We start from the raw sequence: 23,511 nt of genomic DNA, 5'->3' as shown, positions 1-23,511 counted from the left end.
CAAATCGTTTCTATAACACTGCATTGTTCATTCAACTTCCAGGCGGTTCATCTCTTTGCAAATGTTTTTTCCGAAGTCTGTGCATAACTATCCTGGCCTGACCTTGCTGGTTTGAGCATCATTAAATCGGCGCCGCATGCAGCATAAAGAAAGGCATTAATGAGAAAGAGAGGCCACTTAAACATCAGCATATCTTGCTCAATACGTCCTCGGCTGCATCAGCACACACAATAAGCCTCATCCTAAACTTGTCGTAAGCACTTAATCACCTTTTCTTCCCTATTGATTAATATGTCTGATATTAGACTCTGCACACTCATTAATTTACCAGCTGCTATTAAAGTTGAGGACAAACCGCAGCTCAGGAGAGGAGATGTTGCTTTTGTAGCATTTTATAAAAGTGGCTAAGTTTAATAAACATCCTATTCTGATCCAATTCACTCATCGAAATTCTCAAGAATTTTCATAGCATTCCAGTAGCTTAGGGTGCATTCGTACCATTTACAGTAGGTAATGTCCCAATCAGGGCAAAATTTATACTTTCTTTTTTTGTTAACTGGTTTAATATTACATTGTAAATAATTGGAAGGAAAAAAAAAAGTTGCTAAAAAGCATCTGTTTATTTGAATGTGTTTAAATGGGGTTAAGACAGTGTATTAAAAAAAAGTGGCCAAAGAAAGTATTACCACATAGTTGCACCAAATAAATAGTTATTGTATTGTATGACTTCATCTCCGCACTTAAACCCAACAAAATTAGTAGGATATATTTATTTCCTTAGTGCTACTTATAATTTTATATCGTACCCCAATGGTTTGCATGACCTCACATCATTGATCCTCCATTAAATCCTCCACCCATTTCATGACTCAAAGATCAGCTCTGACATTTTTACACCATTATTTTTCCTTGTGGTGTAGTTGTAGTGTTGTGTGTTCCCACAATGCATCCTCCATTATGAACTAAAAAAATCGAACCGCACTAGCCACTGATAGCTTTACCACTTCTGCTATTAAGTTGTGTTAGAAACATGGTAAGACTGCTGAGCATGAAAATAGTCCGGTGTTGTTTATTTCATTTTTTCAAACGTTTTTTAATAGTCTATTCCATCTTCCTGATTTTGGCAATGTGAACACAACACTAAAAGTGACCAAAATATGTCGTTTATTTTTTTTTAATTTACATGTCATAATGCAGTTAAAACATTTTCCATGATGTCTATCAAAAATCTAATACAGATGCAAGAGTAATTTGGAATAATGATTGTATTTATGTAAAAAAACATTCTGGCAGGTCTGACACACCGCTGATCTACAAGGCTGTGCCCAGCTGGTTTGTAAGAGTCGAACACATGGTGGACAAACTTCTGGAAAACAACGCAAAATGCTATTGGTGAGACTCTAAGACTATATATTATATCCTATACCATTATACTAGTAGCCGTTACTGTACCATAATATGGTGTATGAAGTTGTGGGCATTGGTGGCTCTGGGGTAGGTTTCTCACCTGCAATGCAAAATGTCTGGGTTCATTTCCCAGTTAACGCCCAAACCCCAGACAGTGAATGCAGCCAGGGTCCAAGTCCGGAAAAGCGTGAGGGTCGTGTCAGGATAAATCAACCTGTGCCAAGTTGTGTTCAGATTGGATGGTCCGCTGCAAAAGACCATTAACAATATGAAGTATGAAGTCATTGTGTTGCTGATTTGTTTTTATTAAGAATATTTATCTTTAATAATTCATTATTCAGCTAAGATAAAAATCTTCTGTAGAAATTTAAGCCCTGGCCAAAACCAAGTAAATCAAATAAACACAAGCATATTAACCTTGATACGGTTAAGGTTCACGGCTGGAGTGGACAAGACAATATAGATAGGTTTTTAAATGAATACAATATTTTATGCGCGCGTGTGTGTGTGTGTATTATTGTGCTTGCATTCTTAATACTGTAAGGTTATGTCTTCGTACCAAGTTTTTCTTGAAGTACTGAAGTTTTTTCATGTTGCTTTCTATTTTTTTTTTTTTACATCAAAGCAAAAGCCAAGGAGCTTCATGGAACTCACATCTCCTTTGTTGTTTTATTCTAATATCCTTTTTTAACTTTTTTTTTTTTTTTACAGATTATTCGAAAAATGTTGATTTTGCATATTGAAAAGTTACTTTGCAGTTGCACCCGGGCATGAAATAAATTAGTAATGCCTTCTGTGAAATCGGTGAAAGTCTTTTGCTTCCACTTACGTTGCAGATAAATCTTAGCAATGTAACAGCATATTCAAATGTTGCAGAAGTCCCATGTTCTAAATCTAAAGTAAAAAAAAAAAAAAAAAAACAGTACTGTGAAGAAGTCTTAGGCACCATATTATATGCTGTACCAATAGTTAGGTTTTACTGAGCTTGCTGGAGAATAAGTTCTTCTGGTAATTTTGTCGCACTCGCTCCTTTCTATTTTTATGCAAATCCCAGAAGCGTACATTAGGTTTTTTGTTTCCATATGAAAGCCGGTCTGTCTTATACACTGTTTTTTACTTTCTTTACAGCCATGCATATGTTCCCCTGTAATGTTATTTATTTATTTATTTATAAATTTTTAAGTTATATATGGAAATACTGAAGAATTTTGTACATAATTAGGCAGACATTATAAATATATAACGAAATTGGTCCAGCATAAAATATGGTGCCTAAGACTTTTGCACAGTACTGTGTATATATATAGTCAAGACTTGAAGTCACAGAAAGCTCACAATGTTTATTTGACCTATGTATTCAACTTGGTAAATGTGAACCATATACAGTAGGGCAAAAAAGTATTTAATCAGCCACCAATTGTGCAAGTTCTCCCACTTAAAAAGATGAGAGAGGCCTTTAATTTTCATCATAGGTATACCTCCACTACTGTATGAGACCTATGAACCTAGGTTTGATGAATGTGAAGTCAGAACCACTCGGTTTATTTGTTGAAGGTTTGTATAATTGTCAAATTCAATATGGAGACAGCAATTTCCTGATAATATTTTAGCAGAGTTTAGCAATTAGAGAAAAAGAAATTGCATTCTAAGTTGCATTCTTGCGGTTCTCAAATGACCTCAGAGCACATGGCTGCAATATGTCTGGTGAAATAAATAAATGTGTTTGTTTCGATTATTTGTTTCTTTTAATTTAGACTGCTTTGTTGTATTATGCCGTTTTGTACTTGAGAACTTTTCTGGTATCTCATCGAACCCTAGTTTTAGCACTACTGTGTAATACATCTCGGGAATATTGTGCAGACATAAAAGGACACGTCATTTGAGCATAATATGAACATAGACTTGGAAGTTCACGTTTCCGCTTCAGGTGCTGGTCAGCGTACTTTATTTCCCATGAGTCTGCATTTAGGCCATTTCGCTCTAATGTGACTGTCGCTCTGAAATTAATCACCCGCAAGGACAGAGAGATAGAGGAGGAGGAGGATGAGTAGAGCATCTTAATGGTGAGATTGTACTGCAGGTTTGGATCTTTCTGTCTGTATTAACTCTCTGTAGATAAATCACACTCTAGTGCTTTGATAATCGATCATACAATAAATTTTTGGTCTAAGGTTTGCATTTTTTTTTTTAAGTGAGTGGAGTGCTAAGGCTAACATAGAAAGGATTATGTGCGACCATAATGGGGACCACATGGGTAATTTAAGCCAGGGGGAAAAAAAATTATATAATCTTAGCATGAGGAGAACACAATAGACAGCAGTTGCATTTTTACGTTTAGTTTATACTGACTGACAAGGATGTTTGAAATGAACACGCGTTCTGAACTGAGCTTTTCCTTTAATGCAGACATTCATATGGAAAGCTTACTGAACATATAGTGCTTCATGATGCTTTTGCAACATTTCGTTTATTCATCCTTAGTAACTGACTGGTCAGGGTCAGCCTTAAATCAGCCTACTAGTTTAACATTTTGGAAAATAAAGCCAACGTAATTGTTTAAAAAAAAATAATACGCAAATACTGCAAAAATATGATCAGAAAATTGGATTAGAAAACAGTGTGCACAGTGGTAAAGTTCTCAATGCACAATGCCATGAATGTCAAAAAAGACGATGAGCATACACTTGGTTGAGCTGCGGACCTGCCTCGCCTTTTTTCAGTTGTGGAGGTGATGGGCTCTTCCAGTGTGAAGACTGTTGCTTCGTCTCAGGGTCGTACCTATACACCCAAGTTGTGTCACCGGTAATAATCCGCGAGTTGAAGGATGGGTCATCCATTGTACGCTGACGGAGTTTTGGTCAGACTTTGATGTGATGCTCCTTCTGCTCCTGCGTCAGCAGCCTGGGGATGAACTTGGCATGCTGCCACTCTCAAACCAGCAGTCGAAGACCTCGAAAACCCTCTTAAGCTCGCCTCCGAACTTGCCAGCAACACGTGAGGATAATCATAATGCACAAGTTGCCAATGATTTCGACATTTTTAGGGGTTGAGCTCATTAAAAGTCTTCATGATCTCTCAGTGATGTTCTGTTTTTGAAGCAAGACTGCCACTCAAAACACCTCGAATGACTTATTGCAGCATCACTGTAAACTTGCCGAACCTGTGTTGAAGATTTGCCCAGTTTCATGCACTGAATATCACGTTTGCTATTTTGTTTAAATCACAGACGTGGTAACGCCATGGTCAGAATAGCATCAATTGCACAAATCTCGATGTTCACATTGTGTGTTATACAAAACTAGTCTTGAAACTTTTTGATACCATCTCATACATGGTATGTTATGATTTTGGTGATGATATTGATGGTGAAGAACTGTATGCTAACAGCGCTGCATTTTTAAGTCCAGCTGTTGGATATACTAAAAAATAGTTGTACTACTATACATAGTTATACTACTCTACTATACATAATAATAAAAAATTAAAAAACAGAGTCCACGCCCACTTAAATAAAAAAAAAGCTTAAATCAAAATGTGGATATTTTCCAAACTAAACACATAGACACAGTAGCTTTACCACTTATCAGCACATGCAGATCTAAATAAACTTTTCTTTTGTAGCTGGTAGATTCTGTAGGTTTAGCAGACTTTCTGACTGTGCACACTGAGTGAGTCAGCATGGCCAGTACTGTAATTAAAGTTTCTCCAGTGCCGAGGAACATGCTGCTCAGTCCGAGCTGTGTGTGTGTGTGTGTGTGTCTGTGTCTGTGTGTCTGTGTGGGTGGGAGATTTCCCCTAGCCTGAGCCGAGATCCATCACTTTCATTACGACTGTATGGTGCTGCAAAGGAGAATATAAATGTAAAATTATTACTGATGACTTGTTTATGTACCTGCATGTCTGACAGTTATATAGTACGTGATTTAATGTTATGTTTTAAAAATAGATTTTAAAAAGAACTTGCTGAATCATGTCGGATTGCTGATGTGCCGATTCTGCACAATTCTTTGTTAGGGGCATCGATGGAGATGAGAACGTTCAAGGACATGGGTCATACACAATCATTTGGGTTAAAAGTGCCCTCTTTCCATGGGTGTTAAATGGTCCCCAGGATCCAGCACTAGAGAGCACACTTAACATTCTACATCTAGTCCAGAAAGGCACAGGGAGAGACAGAGAGAGGGAGAAAACCATTAAATTGATCTATTGCCTGTTTAACTAGATAAGTTTTTACAAATGGGAATGAAGAGCTTGTTGCACCAGCGGGGGAGATTTGCACAGGAGTGTGTATGTACGTGCGTAAGTGTTCAGCAGGGTCGGTATTGTGCTCCTAAAAAAATGCAATAGTTGGCGCTTTTATCCAAATGATCCAAGCATAAAGCAGAGCAGTTGAAGGGTAAAGCCTTTTGTTTTCTGGGATTCAACCTTCCAGATAGTATCACAGTTCCATTTCTATCAAACATCATGTTGTACAGTACAAAGACTTGTATTGTACAGTATGTTGTCTTCAATGTAGCTGTCTAAGGAGTTTCTTTGTCTTGGTTGCTGAATCCCTGTTGTATATGTTAAAAGATGAAAAAGACATTATGTTAAGGCATTTATTTTTCTTTCTCACCAATTCTTTCTTCCTTGCTTGTCTGATTGCTTTTTTTTCTTTTCAGGGTACCGGAGTTTGTGAGGGAGAAGCGTTTCGGTAACTGGCTAAGAGATGCTCGAGACTGGGCCATTTCCCGTAACCGTTACTGGGGGACACCAATTCCCCTGTGGGTCAGCGATGACTTTGAGGAGGTCTGTAACAAACAAGTCGAAATAGATAACTACATAAACGAGGGGTGACATTTGATTACATTTGAGGAAAACCTCTGTCTGTTTCCAGTTCCAAGTGAACCTGTTTTGGTGAGCCTGAGCATGAGTATATTTGCCATTAGTAAGGAGTAGTTACTGTAGATTCAAGATTCTAAGCAATTGGTAAGAGCACAGGGTCAGCCATGATACGGTGCAGAGAGAGGGTTAGGGCCTTGCTCAGGGGCCCAACAATAGTGGAGCTGGGTCTTGAACCTCCAACCTTGTTATCAGTAAATCAGAGCCTTAACTTACTGAGCTACCTGTACCCCAACGTTATGCATCCCAGAGGGAAATTACTTGAAATTCTAAATTGTTAGGGCTGTAAATTTTACTTTATTGTTAAGGATGATTGCAGATGTAAACCACTATATAATATAGAATGATCTTCAGTATATGACTGTTAAGGATGTGAAACTGCATATGCAAGGAAAAGTTTCAGCCTTGATTTTGAACCTTCTACCATAACAGAATGTTCATCCTCAATATTAATTAACCTTTTGACACCTGAATGTCCTCACATGAGATGACATTTTCTCCAAACTCCATCCGTGTACCATTTTCATATGAGTACTGTTGGGTATAATTCTTTTGCAGATTGTTAAGACCCAATAGTTTTTTTTCTGTCACCTTTTCCACCTAAAAAGGACACGTACTAAAATATTAACCAATTTTAGTCCAATCCAAGTTAAAATCTTTTTAGAAAATTGCAGGTTTTTTATGACAGAGACGGTCGTTTCAGTTTACTGGCTCCTTGTTAATTCAGAATTGGGTTGTTGGCGTCTTCGCACGCTGACTTGGGCCTTTGGAAAATAAGGACAACGACCTGCTTCCTGAAAATAGCGTAATGAGTTGTTTCCAAGCGCCAATCTCTGGAGTGCTTCTGGACTCCCCGAGCGTTCGGTAGGCCAGAAAGTGGAGCTCTATCGTTCTCCAGCTCTAACTGGGCCATTTTACCTGAACAGGGACAACAGCCCAACCTTAACGCTTTAGAAGAGGGCTAACACACTTTTAGAGTACATAAACTTCTTCGCCTGTGTGGAGTCATAACACGTCCTGGTTTCAGATTTACTTTCATCAACAGTATTTTCTTCCTGATATGCGCCATAGGTAAAACATCCTGTAATGAAAGAGCCGCAACAAGTAGAGATTCCCCTATAGAGACAAGAAACTGTTATTTATTAAACAGTGTAAATCTACTGATTTAGTATTCAATCCGGGCTTTGCTTTGTTTCCGCTCATGTACAGTACATGGCAAGTAGAAAATAGACCTGTTTCCTGCATCTACAAGGACAGAATTGGAAGTGTGAATCCTGTTCTGATGGAAAACGAGCTTATTAGAGTTACCCATAAAAAAAAAAAAACACCTTATCACCAGATATTTTAGGAAGTGTATTTTTGCAGTCTACCACATGTTACTGTCAGATATGGAGCGACTGTAAATGAAGAGCTTTATGCTTCTTCTCAGGTGGTGTGTGTGGGTTCCATTGCTGAGCTGGAGCAGCTGACAGGAGTGAAGGTTGAGGATCTACACAGAGAAACGTAAGTCACGTGATCATCCTTGTTCTTTGATACAAATATAGCTCATTAAAGGAATCATTTGGCCAAAAACTAATGCTCACACGTTTGATGTGTGACATTTGGTCCACTTCATTAGGTACACATTAAATGTGTGACTTCCAGGGTTGGACCACGTTTCGCCTCCTAAACTGCCTTAATTCTTCATAGCGTATACTCCACACCGCTTAAAGGTCCATATTGATGTGATATCATCACGCAGATTTGTCATGATGCAACTGTCCCGTTCCACCACATCCCCGAGGTGCTTTAAGTGTGTCTCCAGTGTGACAGCAGAGCTGAGCAATAGCTTTTTATGAGGTCACATTAGGGGGAAAATCTTATTGGTTTATTTAAGCCTCAGTCAGAACAAATAATAATAAAAAGACAGATAATCTATTATGCAAAAATCACTTTGTCATTTTAAGACATTTAGATGGGTCCCCAGTGTGCGTGTGCAAATAAAAATCAATAAAATCCCTGCTTTAAAATAATGCGTTTGGAGAAGAAGTAAAACAGTGCATTTAAGATAAGAAGCAATTAATTATCTGAAGGGTATTTCTCCTGTATTAATGGTAAAATATGGAACCTTTATTTGTAAAGGTCTATTTGTACAGCTAGGTTTACTTACATTTTTCTTATATTGTATATACAGTGGAACCTCGGATTACGAGCATAATTCGTTCCGGAAGTGTGCTTGTATTCCAAAACACTTGTAAACCAAATTTTATTTTCCCATTAAAAATTATTAAAACTTAAATTATTCGTTTTACAGCCCAAAAAAATTAATACATAAAAATAATTAATACAAAACATTAAGTAAAAATAAAACAAATTAACCTGCACTTTACCTTTCAAAAAAGTAAAAAATAAATCCCGCAGATAAGCGTTTCTCTTTGTGAGGCAAAAAAAAGGCGGGCGCTGTGCATGGGTGTGCGTGTGAGGCTAGAGTAAGTGGAGACCCTTGCTTTCAGCCCCTCCTGTCTCCCCCTCCTCAATCTACACATTAAAACTTTCTCCTCTCGTTTAAACACACTCACACACACATTAACAGAAAGACTGTTGTTCTCCCTGAAATTATTAAAGCTCCTCCGCTTTTTTTTTATGTTGCTCGCGACAGCGTAACAGCCTGTTAATTCATGCTTGTGTAATGATGAGATGGACAAACTGGTCGATGCCTCTGTTCTTTTATTTTCTGCATTGTCAGGTTATAGTACAAACTTTTGGGTGGATCCTGCACTTAAATCCAACTAAAAAAAGTACTGAAGAACAAAACTCAGGCTCTATATCCTAACTTACATCTCGCATTCGCGTTCACAGACACCAGACTGCATTACCCACAATGCATCTCCCACACTGGACTACACTGTTTTATCTGAAATTAGCAGTAAACATCGCTCATGACACTCGTGTGAGCGCAGACCAACAGAATCACTGCTGTATAGTAAAACAAACAAACAAATGACCTTACCTCTGAAAAGATTTGCGACAGAGTTTTTTCAAAGGGCAGAGTGTGTGTCTCTTGCCTTCATTTCTGTGCGCATGTGTGTTTGTTTGTGAATGGGTGTTTCTCACACACACATACACTCAGCCGGCACAGTGTCAAATTACGCGGGCGCGCGCACACACACTCCGCGATGAGTAAGAAAATAGATTTTTAACCTCTGTATTGAGAATTTCTTTTGCTTTACTCGCACGCACACACGTGTGTTATAAGAAACAGTACATGCGCTGTACACGCGCTTTCGAATATAAAATGTTTTACACACACACACACACACAGGGTCACGGTGTTATAGTAAACAGTACACGCGTGCACAGATGTTGACCATACCAGTAAGAGACAGGGGAGACGTTTCTGCAGCGCAAGAGAAAGAAAAAACGTTGGCTCAGTTATGATCTACGTGATCACAACACGTTTGTTGTCGCTCGTCGTCAAAACGTTTTGTCGTCGCTTGTCGACAAGATGCGCATGCCTGAAATATGATACTTGGCGCTCGTAAACCAAGACAATGCTCGTTTTTCAAGTAAAATATAATTAAAAATCTTTGCTCGTCTTGCGGAACACTCGTAAACCATGTTACTCGTAATCCGAGGTTCCATTGTATATTCTCAACTTCTATAGATATATTTTTCTTTCCTAATCTAAAGTTATTTTCTTTATTTTATTTCTTATTTTATTCCATATTTATTTCCTATTAATCTTTTATTTTTAAGGTCATAGGCGGTTGTTTAAGCATTTCACTGCATATTGTACTGTGTATGACTGTGTTTGAATTTGAATTTCTTTAAAAAGATCTCACAGGTTTCACATTTTCCTGTGTTGCTCAATCTCTTCTTTGTGGTGTTTCCACAGCATAGACTGTTTAACCATCCCATCCCGCTGTGGAAAAGGCGAGCTTAAGAGGGTCTCCGAGGTCTTCGACTGCTGGTTCGAGAGTGGCAGCATGCCCTACGCCCAAGTGCATTACCCATTCGAAAACAGGCGCGAGTTTGAGGACACGTTTCCAGCAGACTTCATCGCAGAGGGTATTGACCAAACCAGAGGATGGTGAGAAGTCACACGCTAGCTTTAGAACATGCTGCGTCATGCAGAGGCCATCGATTGACCTTTATACACAATTATACTGCAGCTAACAGGCAATGACCTGAGTCCATTTCCATATTTGATTTTGACATTTCTGATTACAAGAATAAGAATACGGCATGGGTTTAATGTATAAGACCAAAAGCTTGTGTTTTCTTGGATGTGGCAATCCCGTACTTGTTTTTCACACTGAATTAATCATAACATTTGAACAGAACTAAGGAATAAGTCAGGAGGTTGCTTTATCACACTGAGGATTCTTCACAAGGGGGAGCTAGCGTAGCAGCACAGGGCGCGCGGCACAGTTTGCCATTTGGATGGTAGAGCATGTGACTGTGGGTGTCGGGTAAAATAATCAGGTTGGGATAGAGGCATGCGTAACTACAGTACATGACTCTATTCCTCATCCTGTTCACGCTACCCTATGGTATATTTATAGCATGACTATAGTGTTCATGTTTTAGAGTTTTAGACGAAAGACATCAAACAGCAGAGCACTGTAGAGCTCGATTAAGTAGGAGACTAAGAATAGGAACTAGGAATCTTTCATTATTTCTTATAATTAAATGACATCACGTTAAAGGAACAACTTCTAATAATATCACGTTACGTTCTTCCTATAGAGAGTGTTTACTGTGGAAATGAATCGAAACAGAAGAGACACTGAATGATCTTAATTAGCGCACGGTAGATCCGTGGTTTGTAATTTCGCCATCAGGCGATTAACTACGTAGGTAGGCAGGTAGGTACAACTTTGTTGTTGCATGGTACAGGTACACAGCAACGAAATGCAGTTTAGCATCTCCCACAAGTGCAAATAGTAGTATGTGTGTGTGTAGATATATCAGTGCAAATATTACCCATTCCAATAAAATGAGGACTCCACATGCCGTAACCACAAAATAGATAATTCGGAAAAGGGAATAACCAGGAATATAAGCAGGTAATGCCCAATAATAACAATTTAGCAGGATATAAGGGGAAAAATAATATACATGAATGGAAGTTTTGATGGATCTCTTAGGTCCTTTTTAGGAAAGTGGTATCATTATTAAAGCATTTTTATCACTAAATGTCTATTTCTAAAGTAGTAAGTAATAATAAAAAAATAGTAATAGTAAAAAATAGTAATAAATAGTTAAGCATTCTTTACTACAATTTATTATTAGATTTTGCAATCCCATAATTCTCTTCCAATCTAATATGAGGTTCTGTAATTTTAATAACATTGTGATGATATTTCATGGGATATCATGCTACAAAATAAGGCTTATTTGCACTTTTTTTTTTTTTTACTTCAAGGTTCTACACGTTGCTCGTGCTCTCAACTGCCCTCTTCGGTAATCCTCCGTTCAAGAACGTGATCGTCAACGGCCTCGTCCTCGCAAGGTAACTGAGTTTGTGGGTGGGTTTTATTTTGGCGAAGGAAACATCCTTTCGTTCAGTACTAGAGGCAGAACTGTAGTGCTGATGACCTGGAAACACTTGGCTTGCTTGTAGCGTTTGTTAACGATGCAAATTCTCTCTGCAGCGACGGCCAGAAGATGAGCAAGCGCAAGAAGAACTATCCGGATCCAAACGCGATTGTACAGAGCTACGGTGCCGACGCACTTCGGTAAGGATCCAGCAGATTCGGTGTGAAGCACAAACAAAGTGAAACCTTTTTAATCACATCTCTGGACGCGTGTGCCGGTGGAGAGTCCGGGGCCATATGGGATAATGAATAAAGCAGCGTTGCATCTGTGCATGTGAGGGAATTAGTTCCAGGAAATGCCTGATTGATCATCGCCTGATCCTTTTAATTTCATCCTTTTGGTCTTGTACTTACACTTAGATTTATTCGTTTGTTGCTTTGGGTTCGTCAGGGCAGGAAGGTAGAATTTAAGCACAAACCATGAATTCTACTTCAGGATCAAACGATTTTTCAGGATTCTCTGAATATGGAGATGAGAAATGCTTCCTGCATTTGTATATGCTTGCCTCTCACATACACATACACAGTACTGTTCAAAAGTCTTAGGCACCATATTATATGCCGTACATAATTATGCAGACATGATAAATATATATAACAAAATTGGTACGGCATATAATATGGTGCCTAAGACTTTTGAATCATTCAGTATTTCCATATATATCATAAAAATAAATAAATAAACAATAACATTACAGGAGAACACATGCATGGCTGTAAAGAAAGAAATATAGTACTAGACAGACCAATTTTTAGATGGAAACAAAACGTACCTAAAAGAACGCTCCTGGGATTTGCATAAAAAATAAAAAGGAGTGAGTGTGACAAAGTTACCAGAAGAACTCATATTCTCCAGCAAGCTCAGTAAAACCTAACAGCTGTTTTACTTATAGTACTATGCTATAAGTCTTGGGCACATACAAAAATATTGCATAAGCAAAAGATGCTTTTGAAAACATTTCTGCATAAAAGAAACAATGGGCAATAAAGAGTAATAAACAGTCAGTATTTGGAGTAAAAACCCATTGCTTAAAATCAGGAGATTTGGACACAGATTTCTGCAGTTTTATAAGAAAACAGCTGTATGTATGTATATATAGTGGGGCAAAAAAGTATTTAGTCAGCCACCAATTGTGCAAGTTCTCCCACTTAAAAAGATGAGAGAGGTCTGTATTTCATCATAGGTATACCTCAGATTTTCAGATTAGGTATACCTCCACTATGAAAGACAAAATAAGAAAAAAAAAAAAAACAGAAAATCACATTGTGGGATTTTTAAAGAATTTATTTGCAAATTATGGTGGAAGATAAGTATTTGCTCGATAATAAAATTTTATCTCAATACTTATATACCCTTTGTTGGCAATGACAGAGGTCAGACGTTTTCTGTAAGTCTTCACAAGGTTTTTACACACTGTTGCTGGTATTTTGGCCCATTTATCCCTGCAGATCTCCTCTAGAGCAGTGATGTTTTGAAGCTGTCGCTGGGCAACATGGACTTTCAACTTCCTCCAAAGTATTTCTATGGGGCTGAGATCTGGAGACCACTCCAGGACCTTGAAATGCTTCTTACGAAGCCACTCCTTTGTTGCCTGGGCGGTGTGTTTGGAATTTTTTTTAATTGTCATGCTGAAAGACCCAGCCACATCTTATCTTCAAAGCCCTTGATGATGGAAGGAGTTTTACACTCAAAATCTCACGATACATGACCCCATTTATTCTTTTCTTTACACGGATCAGTCGTTCTGGTCCCTTTGCAGAGAAACAGCCCCAAAGCATGATGTTTCCACCCCCATGCTTCACAGTAGGTATGGTGTTCCTTGGATGCAACTCAGCATTCTTTCTCCTCCAGACACAAAGTTCTATTTTGGTTTCATCTGACCATATGACATTCTCCCAATTCTCTTCTGGATCATCCAAATGCTCTCTAGCAAACTTCAGACGGGCCTTGTCATGTACTGGCTTAAGCAGGGGGACACGTCTGGCACTGCTGGATTTTAGACCCTGGCGGCGCAGTGTGATAGTGATGGTAGCCTTGTTACTTTAGTTCCAGCTCTCTGCAGGTCATTCACTAGGTCCCCCTGTGTGGCTCTGGGATTTTTGCTTACAGTTCTTGTGATCTTTTTGACCCCATGGGGTGAGACCTTGCGTGGAGCCCCAGATCGAGGGAGATTATACAAGTTTGTTTCTGGTGTCCTTTGACAGATCTTTGGTTTTGGCCATAGTGGAGTTTTGGAAAGTGTGACTGTTTGAGGTTGTGGACAAGTGTATTTTATACTGATAACGAGTCCAAACAGATGCCATTAATACATGTGACAAGTGGAGGACTGAGGAGCCTCTTAAAGAAGTTGTTACAGGTCTGTGAGAGCCAGAAGTCTTGCTTATTTGGTGACCAAATACTTATTTTCCACCATAATTTGCAAATAAATTCTTTAAAAAAATCCTGCAATGTGATTTTCTGGATTTTAAGTGGGAGAACTTGCACAATTGGTAGCTGACTAAATACTTTTTTGCTCCACTGTATATGTGTATATATACTGTAAATATATATACCGCTGATGTGACATTATATACAAAAAAAAGCAGTTTTTGACTTCCCATGGACATCACTAGTTCTGTTCATGAATGTTAGACCTCTTTTCTTGTATAGTAATATAATAAACACACCACATGCACAGGCTGCAAAACAGATAAAGCAGACGCAGCAAAGGCCATTTATGGTTTTATATATAAAAAAAATGAACAAAAGGAACGAAAAGAGAGAGTAAACACTTGCACCTGCATTTGGATATTAAATTGCTAGAGATAGAAAGAGTGAGAAATGAAGTAAGAAGAAGTGGAAAGAGAGAATGGAAGAAAAAGTTGTATAGACAGAATTAGAAAGAGAGAAGAGAAGGAAAAGATAAGGGAAGAAAGAAGCAGAGGGAGCAAGAGAGAAAGGAAGAAACTAGGAAGGAGACTGAGAAGAAGAGAGGGAGAATGTGAATGGGTGACAGGGATAGCAAGAAGGAGAGATAGAGACCGTGCAAAAGGAGGAGAGAGGAAGGGAAGGAAGAGAAGGGGAAAAAAGCTAGAGGAAAGAGGAGAATGAGAAAAGGAGATGCAGGCCAAAAAGAGGTAAAAGGGGAAGAGAGAAAGGGAATATATAGAGAAAAGGGGAGAAATGGAGGGAAGGGAGAAAACGAGGAGGCGAGAAGGAAGGAGAGTGAGAGTCAGAATGTGAGAGGGAGAGGAGAGGGGGTAGGGTGTTGCAAGGAAGAAGAGGGTGAGGTAGGGAGAGTTAGAAGGGGAGATGATGCAGAGAGAAGATGAAGGGCAAAAGAGGTAAATGGGAGAATAGAAAAAGGGAAGGAGAAGTCAGCAAAAGGAGAAAAAGACTTTTAATTTTAATAAATTGCACAAGGCCACATTTCTTTCAGACTCCTCCATCGTCTCTGTCCCTTCCTGTCCTCAGCAGCTTGTCTGTCCTTAGTGGTTCAGCAGCATTTCCACGAGAACACAGTTGTCTTTGACTCCCAATGCACAACACAGAAAGATAAAATGTCCTTGGAGTGCTGCTGAACTCTCAGCCTTGATTATTGTAAAGTGAAAATGCTGCCGTAGTTCACGAGAATAATTCCCTTTTCCTGGGTTTGATGCGCCGCGATCGTCCCCAATCAATACTCACTGATTTCTCAGACATAAATCGCAGAATGCTTTCCAGGAATTAATTCAGTGCGGTTCTATAAAGAGCCGAGGGGACAGAGTTGGTTCTGTAATAATAAACGTCTGGAAGCCAAGTGGATTGATTTCTAAACAGAACATAAATTAGAAGTTGCAAAAATAAATTAGCAACTGAAGTGTTTCATTAAATGTGTACTTCTGGTATTATGTACCGTTCACATTTATTTCTCATTCTCAGTGGAGGTCGTTTGGTCTTTGTGCTTTAGCCCCAGTAAAGGAGGCGGGGCCTCTGTGCATTAGCCCCAGTAAAGGAGGCGTGGCCTCTCTGCATTAGCCCCAGTGAAGGAGGCGTGGCCTCTCTGCATTAGCCCCAGTGAAGGAGGCGTGGCCTCTGTGCATTAGCCCCAGTGAAGGAGGCGTGGCCTCTGTGCATTAGCCCTAGTGAAGGAGGCCTGGCCGCTGTGCATTAGTCCCAGCGAAGGGTGTGCGGCCGCTATGCATTAGCCCCAGCGAAGGAGGCGTGGCCTCTGTGCATTAGCCCCAGCGAAGGAGGCGTGGCCTCTCGGCATTAGCCCCAGCGAAGGAGGCGTGGCCTCTCGGCATTAGCCCCAGCGAAGGAGGCGTGGCCTCTCGGCATTAGCCCCAGCGAAGGAGGCGTGGCCTCTCGGCATTAGCGGAAATGTATTATCTCACTCCTTTGCTGCAAGCTCCTGAAAGTAAACAGTTTTCACTCCTGCAATCTTTTATTTTAAATAAAAATCTTAAAAAATACAACATTTATGCAACTTAAACTGTTTAGGTTTTTTGATGTGGCTGTCTTGCAAGGTTTTTCTTGTACTCGCCCTGCAAGTGGCACTTTTTAAGGAACTAGTTTCGAAAGAAATGCACTGTGAAAGAAATGCTTGACTACACTTTTACTATATTAAGAACACACAAAAAAAATCAGGCCAGAGGCATAATCATGTTGTGTAGTTGTTATTATTATTATTATATATAATTACATCTCACATGAAAACCATCAAACCTTATGAAATTACGCCAGGAAAGCCAACAAAATCTGTTCCTGATAGCTATCTCTGTAAAAGGCTTGCAATTTAAAGCCTTTTTTTCCCCCCTCTTGCAGGCTGTACCTAATCAACTCTCCGGTGGTCCGAGCTGAAAACCTACGCTTTAAAGAGGAGGGAGTCAGAGATGTGCTTAAAGACGTTTTCCTGCCGTGGTACAACGCTTACCGCTTCCTTGTGCAAAATGTCCTGAGGCTTAACAAGGTAGAGTTATTGTGATGAATTATTATTATTATTTTTAAACCTCAAGGTCGACGCTGAGTTTAGAGTAGGCTTTTATGTCTGGTCTTGTGATAAGCCATCAATGCTGATGAAGGGCAATTAACACACAAGTGTGCAAGTGAGTGTCTACAAACTCGTAGCCTACTTTAAACCCTATGATCCTAACCAGGCTAACACAAAGCTATAAATGTTTTATTCCACACAGCTTGTTCATGTTAATGTTATTAACATTAGTGTTCTCTTAACATACTATATACTGTATATTGCAATAATGTATATTTCTTTTTGTGAGAAAGCATAATAAAAAGACATTAAGGGAGTTCCTGGGAGGCCAGTGTTTTTGACGTGAAGCAGGCAGACTGATCGTGGCTCCAGCATACTGAGAAAACCTTCTACCTTGATGGTATCCAAGCACTAGTGAAACACTGGGATAAGTGCATTAGTGTAGCAAGGGATTATATAGAGAAATAAAGGAAGTTTTTACTATTTATTAGTGTGTTCTAAATCATCTGCACTATGAAAAGTTCCCCTCGAATGTTAATCATGAAGACACAGACCTAAGAAGACATAGTGTCCTAAACCTGCTTTTGGTCTTTACCTTTCAGGAAGAGGACATCAAGTTCCTGTATAATGAGACCACAGCCAAGCCGAGCGACAACATCATGGACAAATGGATCCAGTCCTTCACGCAGTCGCTTATTCAGTTCTTTAAAGCCGAGATGGAAGGTGAGGAAAGATTGAGAGCTTCGGTCACACAGTTGAGAACCCGGGCTGTGTTATTTTCTGTGCCAAACGGTTTAAAGTTTCCCCTCTTTAAGCCCTTGAGTGTCTTTTATTTAATAGTATTTAATAGTAAACTTTTTTTTTTATGCAGTGTATCTGTTTTACAGTATATGTAAACCAGAAGAATACGTAAAGCCACAGTCTTTAGGAATAATCTTATGAATTACAAAAAAAAAAGATTGTCCCTGAATATCATTTTTTTTTTTGTTTTCCCTGACAATTATCCTGTAAATAACTCGTATTCAGTGCTGTATTGCATGGGTCTAATAATTTTACTGTTTTTATTTGTATGCATAAGCCCACTTACACAGCGGAAGACTGAGCGGGTGACAGCCTTTTTTGGTGTAGTGATTAGCACTGTCGCCTTGCACCTCTAGGGTCCGGGTTCGATTCCCGGCCAGGCTCGATTCCCGTCTCTTTGTGCGTGGAGTTTGCATGTTTCCCCCCGTGCTTGATGGGTTTTCTCCCACAGTGCAAAGACACGTAGGTAAGGCTAATTGGTGTTCCCAAATTGCCCGTAGTGTGTGAAATGAACGTGTGTATGTGTGTGTGCCCTGCAAAGAATTGGCACCCTGTTCATGGTGTGCTCTAAGCCTCCTTGGATAGGCTTTGTGCTCTAAGCCTCCTTGGATAGGCTTTGTGCTCTAAGCCTCCTTGGATAGGCTCTAGGTCCCTACTTCCCTGAATACTGGATAAAGCGGTATATACGATGAGTGATATCAAACCCTATAGTATAGATAGATTGGACAGATCCATGTCTAATAATAATAATAATAATAATAATAATAATACTCTCTATAGGCTTTCTACATATTATATTTCTACAAGTTATATTGATCAAGGTGACTAAGACTTTTGTTCCTCTCAGATTTGTGTATTTTTCTTTTTATCTTAAATATCAGCCGGCTTCTCTTAACGCTACGTATTTCGCACTCTGAGACAACTTTAAGCAATGAATCTACAAAGCTTCGGTTTTTATATCACCTCTTAGAAATCTGAGTGTTTGGGATGTGCGCTTCTACCATATGGAAAAGACCCAGCTGTTACACCTGTTATGCCATCATCATTATTCTTAGCACATCCTTTTTAGTGCATAAAACGGGTTCGGACGCAACCCCATTCAGCGTCCACAGTAAAGTAGAAGCCAGCACCATACACCTTTCCAAAGGACATATATGTCGGAAGCTGATTCATGCTATAACAAAAAAAAAAAAAAAAAGAACACAGTGGATTTTTCTTCCATATGAATGTGTGCGCTTGTGTCTCAGCTTACAGGTTGTACACCGTTGTGCCGAAGCTGGTGAAGTTTGTGGACATGCTGACTAATTGGTACGTGAGGACAAACCGCAGGCGTCTGAAGGTAGGCTGAAGTGTGACTCTCACTCCAGAGCGAGCTATTTCCTACCCACTCTGTTTGATTTGAGGGCATGGTGTTATGCAACACCTCTATTAAAGTCTAAAGCTTTCCTGAGTGATAGATTCACTTATGCATGTTATACGATCATGCGCATTGCTTCGTGATGGAGGTTGTTTTTGATGCTTGTATTTTTATTTTGCAAAAGCATTATTCAAATTGTGATAATGCAAAGAATAAAAAATTAATGCATTCTGCGCAAGCTCATTTAGCGTCATACAACGGATGCATAATTTTCTTGCTCAGGTAGCTGGCCGACTGAACGAGCATATTACAAATAGATTAAGGCGACAGATCTAACGTACAGTCCGGAAACTGCAGGAGGGATTGTGTAACCAAGTGCGTGTGGTATATTAACAATAATTGGAATGGTTGAACATCAGCAGTGCAGCCAGCACTATGTTGCATTAGCATGACTTAAATAATTAACATGTTCCCTTTTTTTTTCTTCTTTCTGTCAGGGTGAGAGTGGAACTGAAGACTGCGTCTGGGCTCTGGAGACACTCTTTAGTGTGCTGTTCTCCATGTGCAGACTGATGGTGAGTCGGCGTGTGCATGTGTGTGTGTCTCTCTCTCTTTCTCTGCAGCTCAGTCTTAATTTAGCCTCACACTGTGTTCAGTCTCGCGGCCTTGCGGTGACTCGTAAGGCGACTCGAGAATAAAAAAAAAAAAAAAAAAAGAAGAAGTGAGCTGAATGGGTTTGAAGTACTTTGAATGTCTGTGCCCTCCTTAGGCTCCTTTCACGCCATTCATCACCGAGCTGATGTACCAGAACTTGCGTCACCTGGTCGACCCTGCATCCGTAGAGGAGAAAGACGCAGCCAGCATTCACTACCTGATGCTTCCTCAAGTCAGGTACAAATCCAGTGCATCACACTGACTCTTAGTTGAGGAATTTTCTTGCGTAGTCATCCATTCCCCCCAAAAGTATGTGGACATTTGAGCATTATATCCATAGCATCTCATTCATCTCATGTCTTCCTTTCAGTTTGTCTGTATACCTGCCTGCCTGTCTGTCTGCCTTGTATGCAGAGTTCTAGTTCTAGTTACTTTGCAGCCCCGTCTCCTAGAGATGTAGATAGAGTATTAATTCCAAAGGAAAATTAGATTAGAATGAGGTAAAGGTAACAACGCGCATCAAAACTCCTAAAGATCATCAGGGTGAAACCTAAAGCAGAACTGCAACTTAAAAGCCCTAATAGTATAGTAGTGCACGTTTCATTTCACTTTAATTCAATTTTTTCCCCTGCAGTCGCTCTTAAGAACGTATCATTAGTGCAGCTGTCATCAGAAAGAATGGTTTTGAAATAATGAGTTTTAAACTACACCTGACAAGTACACGTTTTTACAGAACATCAATTCACCATGTACGTTTCTCTGAAGCCCCTTTCATGCATGCAGGAGTCTGACGGAAAAATCTCTTGGAGAGCAATTTTGGTGAGAAAATGGTCATTCCGTGACCTAGAAAAGGTGTTACATCGTGGGCGTACAGATTTGAGGAGAGTTTTGACGAGAACAAGGAGTTCTCAGCCGAGTGTACGAAAAGAGCGAGGAATATCTGCAGAACCCGTGGCTAGAAGGAGAGCTATTTCCTTCGATCTCACGAACTGTTTCCTGGATCTTGTAGATCATTCAGCGCAGCAGCGTTGTCCTCGACCCCTCTAGCAAGTTTTCAGCAAGTAGAAAAAATTTTCTTGCTGCACTCATAGAACTTTTTGTTGATTGCTACTTGACCTGCTTATGCACTCCTCAATCTCATTGTCACTGTCGTGTGTCCATGAGATCAGTGAGAACCAGAAAAGCTCCTTGACTTTGGGGAGTCCCTCGGGAGTGAGACCATGAGTACCAGAAGCTCGGTATAAGAGAAATATGTCTTGAGAAATGAGAAATGTTGGTTTTTTTTCCCCTAGTGAAAAGTCTATGGAAAGTATTAACGTCCCCAAAATTTCCATATTTTTGTCCAGAAATCGGTAAGATTGAGACTAGTGGCATTCGAAGAAAGCCCAGGAGTTCCACGGAATTACCAATAGTGCGCCAATATTCTGGCCAAATCACTTTCGGCAAGATATTTTTTGTTTCCTGTATATAGTGCATCCGGAAAGTATTCACAGCGCAAGGGTTTTAGTCAGGGATGTGACCAAGAACCCGATGGTCACTCTGTCAGAGCTCCAGAGTTCCTCTGTGGAGCCACTCCTTAGTAAAAGGCACATGGCAGCCCGCTTGGAGCTCTGAGAGTCCTTCAGGTGCCTGAAGGACTCTCAGACCATGAAAAACAGAATTCTCTAGTCTGATAAGACAAAGATTGAACTCTTTGGTGTAAATGCTAGGCATCACGTTTGGAGGAAACCAGGCACCGCTCATCACCAGGACAATACCATTCCTACAGTGAAGCATGGTGGTGGCAGCATCATGCTGTGGCAATGTTTTTCAGCGGCAGGAACTGGGAGACTAGTCAGAATAAAGGTAAAGGTAAATGCAGCAATGTACAGATACATCCTGGATAAAACCTGCTTCAGAACGCTCTTGACCTCAGACTGGGGCGACTGTTCATCTTTCAGCAGGACAACGACCCAAAGCACACAGCCAAGATATCAAAGAAGGGGCTTCGGGACAACTCTGTGAATGTTCTTCAGAGCCCACACTTGAATCCTATTGAACATCTTTAGAGAGACCTTAAAATGGCTGTGCACCGACGCTTCCCATCCAACCTGATGGAGCTTGAGAGGTGCTGCAAAGAGGAATGGGCAAAACTGGCCAAGGATAGGTGTGCCAAGCTTGTGGCGTCATATTCAAAAAGACTTGAGCCTGTAATTGCTTCCAAAAGTGGATCGACAAAGTATTGAGCAAAGGCTGTGAATACTTATGTACTGTACATGTGATTTTAATAAATTTGCAAAAACCTCAAGTAAACTTTTTTCAGTCATCATTATGGGGTGTTGTGTGTAGAATTCTAAGATTTTTTTTTTCCATTTTGGAATAAGACTGTAACATAACAAAATGTGGAAAAGGTGTTGCACTGTGAATACTTTCCGGATGCACTGTATATGAAAAGGGCTTCAAAAGTCTAAGCTTGTGCTTCGGTGGCTTATGAGTTGCAAGCTATCCATCTCTAACCTGTTGCAGTTTTAGCAGATAACCCCAAACTTCCCGTTGCTCAGCCACCGCAACCGACTCTGACTGGAGCATCCCAAGGTGTTCCCAGGCCAGTGTGGAGATATAATCTCTTCGCCTTGTTCCTTGCCTGCTCTGCGCCAGGAACACCTCCCTATGGAAGCGTTCTTACCAGTTGTCAGAACCACCTCAGCTGACTCCTTTCCACGGTTTTACTCCGAGTTTCTCATGGATGACTGAGGTTCTCATACTATCTCTAAGGGAAAAGTCAGCTACCCTCCTGAGAAAAGCCATTTTGGCAGTTTGTATCTGCGATCTTTTCCTTTCTGTCATGATCCAACGCTCAGATCCATAGGTTCACTAATATTACAGTATTAGTTCTTCATAAAACGTAAATGTTCGTCAGCAGTTACTATAAACACGTTACAATAGTTAACTACTAAATACACTCAATTGGAGGTTTAACTAGAGAAATAATCTGAAGTTCAAGAACAGAAATTATTCCTACAGTCTCCTTTTTTTTGTTGAGACTAAAGCAAACCTTTTGATTCAGATCAGTTTTCCTCTCCTTCATGTCATGGATTCAGCAAATAAACATTTTAATAAAGAATTAGATTGTCCTTGCAGCTCTCTAGACCTCTTTCACATGTCCTTTTTCATTTGGTTTCTGTTGTTTTTTGTCCTCCTCTCTTTTTCATGTGTTAGTTGAAAAAGAAAAGGAAAAAAAAACATTGATATTGATCCAAAGATACATAAGAAATAGGTTGTAGGTTAGGTTGAGTCAGGTTGTATTCTTTTTTAAGGTAAAGCAGAATAATGAAGGATGAGATGAATTTATTTGCACTGACTTGCCTTTTGTCAGGAAATAGGAAAGATAATTGTTAAGGGATAGTAGGATGGAACCTTATCTTTGCAATTTCTCTCTCCTGCACCCATGACTTATGAATCTGAATGCTGGCGACCGGGCTTTGTTAGAAAACTGGGCTGAGGTGTCGATCCCTTTGACGTTCAGGTTATAAAATGAGACACTGAATAACTTCCTTTATTAGCCAGAAGCAGCTTTGGTGTGTCTTTATTTGAAATAGTCTCCCATGATTAAAAAAAAAAGTCCTGGTCTTGTATGGGTTTTTGTGAAATTGGATCTGCAACTGTGTCATTGTATGAAATGATATTTGGTTTGTCTTTGTAGGTCTTTTAAGGTCAAAACAAAGCAGACTATTAGCATGCATATCCAGAAGCTCGTGATGCACTTAGGAAATAAACTTTTTTTTGCTATGAAAGATTAGATTGTCCTTGAACACCTCTGGGCAGCTTCCAAATGTACTTTTATCATTTGTCTGGAAGTACATTTACTTCAATTCTTCTAATGGATACAGTTTGTACACTG

The 23,511-nt window shown here is 39.7% G+C and overlaps 1 protein-coding gene across 1 annotated transcript in view; it reads left to right on the top strand.

Moving 5' to 3' along the window:
- Positions 1-23,511, top strand: part of iars1 (isoleucyl-tRNA synthetase 1) — a 79,103-nt gene that overhangs the window by 24,447 nt on the left and 31,145 nt on the right. The window contains exons 13-23 of the mRNA XM_053484177.1: positions 1,294-1,392; positions 6,069-6,195; positions 7,718-7,791; positions 10,163-10,357; positions 11,696-11,782; positions 11,925-12,008; positions 16,654-16,798; positions 17,422-17,542; positions 18,868-18,959; positions 19,475-19,552; positions 19,747-19,868. Coding sequence (XP_053340152.1) covers positions 1,294-1,392; positions 6,069-6,195; positions 7,718-7,791; positions 10,163-10,357; positions 11,696-11,782; positions 11,925-12,008; positions 16,654-16,798; positions 17,422-17,542; positions 18,868-18,959; positions 19,475-19,552; positions 19,747-19,868 — 1,224 coding nt within the window. The remainder of the gene's footprint in view (positions 1-1,293; positions 1,393-6,068; positions 6,196-7,717; positions 7,792-10,162; positions 10,358-11,695; positions 11,783-11,924; positions 12,009-16,653; positions 16,799-17,421; positions 17,543-18,867; positions 18,960-19,474; positions 19,553-19,746; positions 19,869-23,511) is intronic.

The sequence above is a fragment of the Clarias gariepinus genome, chromosome 23, assembly GCF_024256425.1.
Source record: "Clarias gariepinus isolate MV-2021 ecotype Netherlands chromosome 23, CGAR_prim_01v2, whole genome shotgun sequence".
Taxonomy (NCBI): domain Eukaryota; kingdom Metazoa; phylum Chordata; class Actinopteri; order Siluriformes; family Clariidae; genus Clarias; species Clarias gariepinus.
Note: the sequence above shows the minus strand (reverse complement) of the source record. Positions and strands in the feature narration are given on the sequence as shown.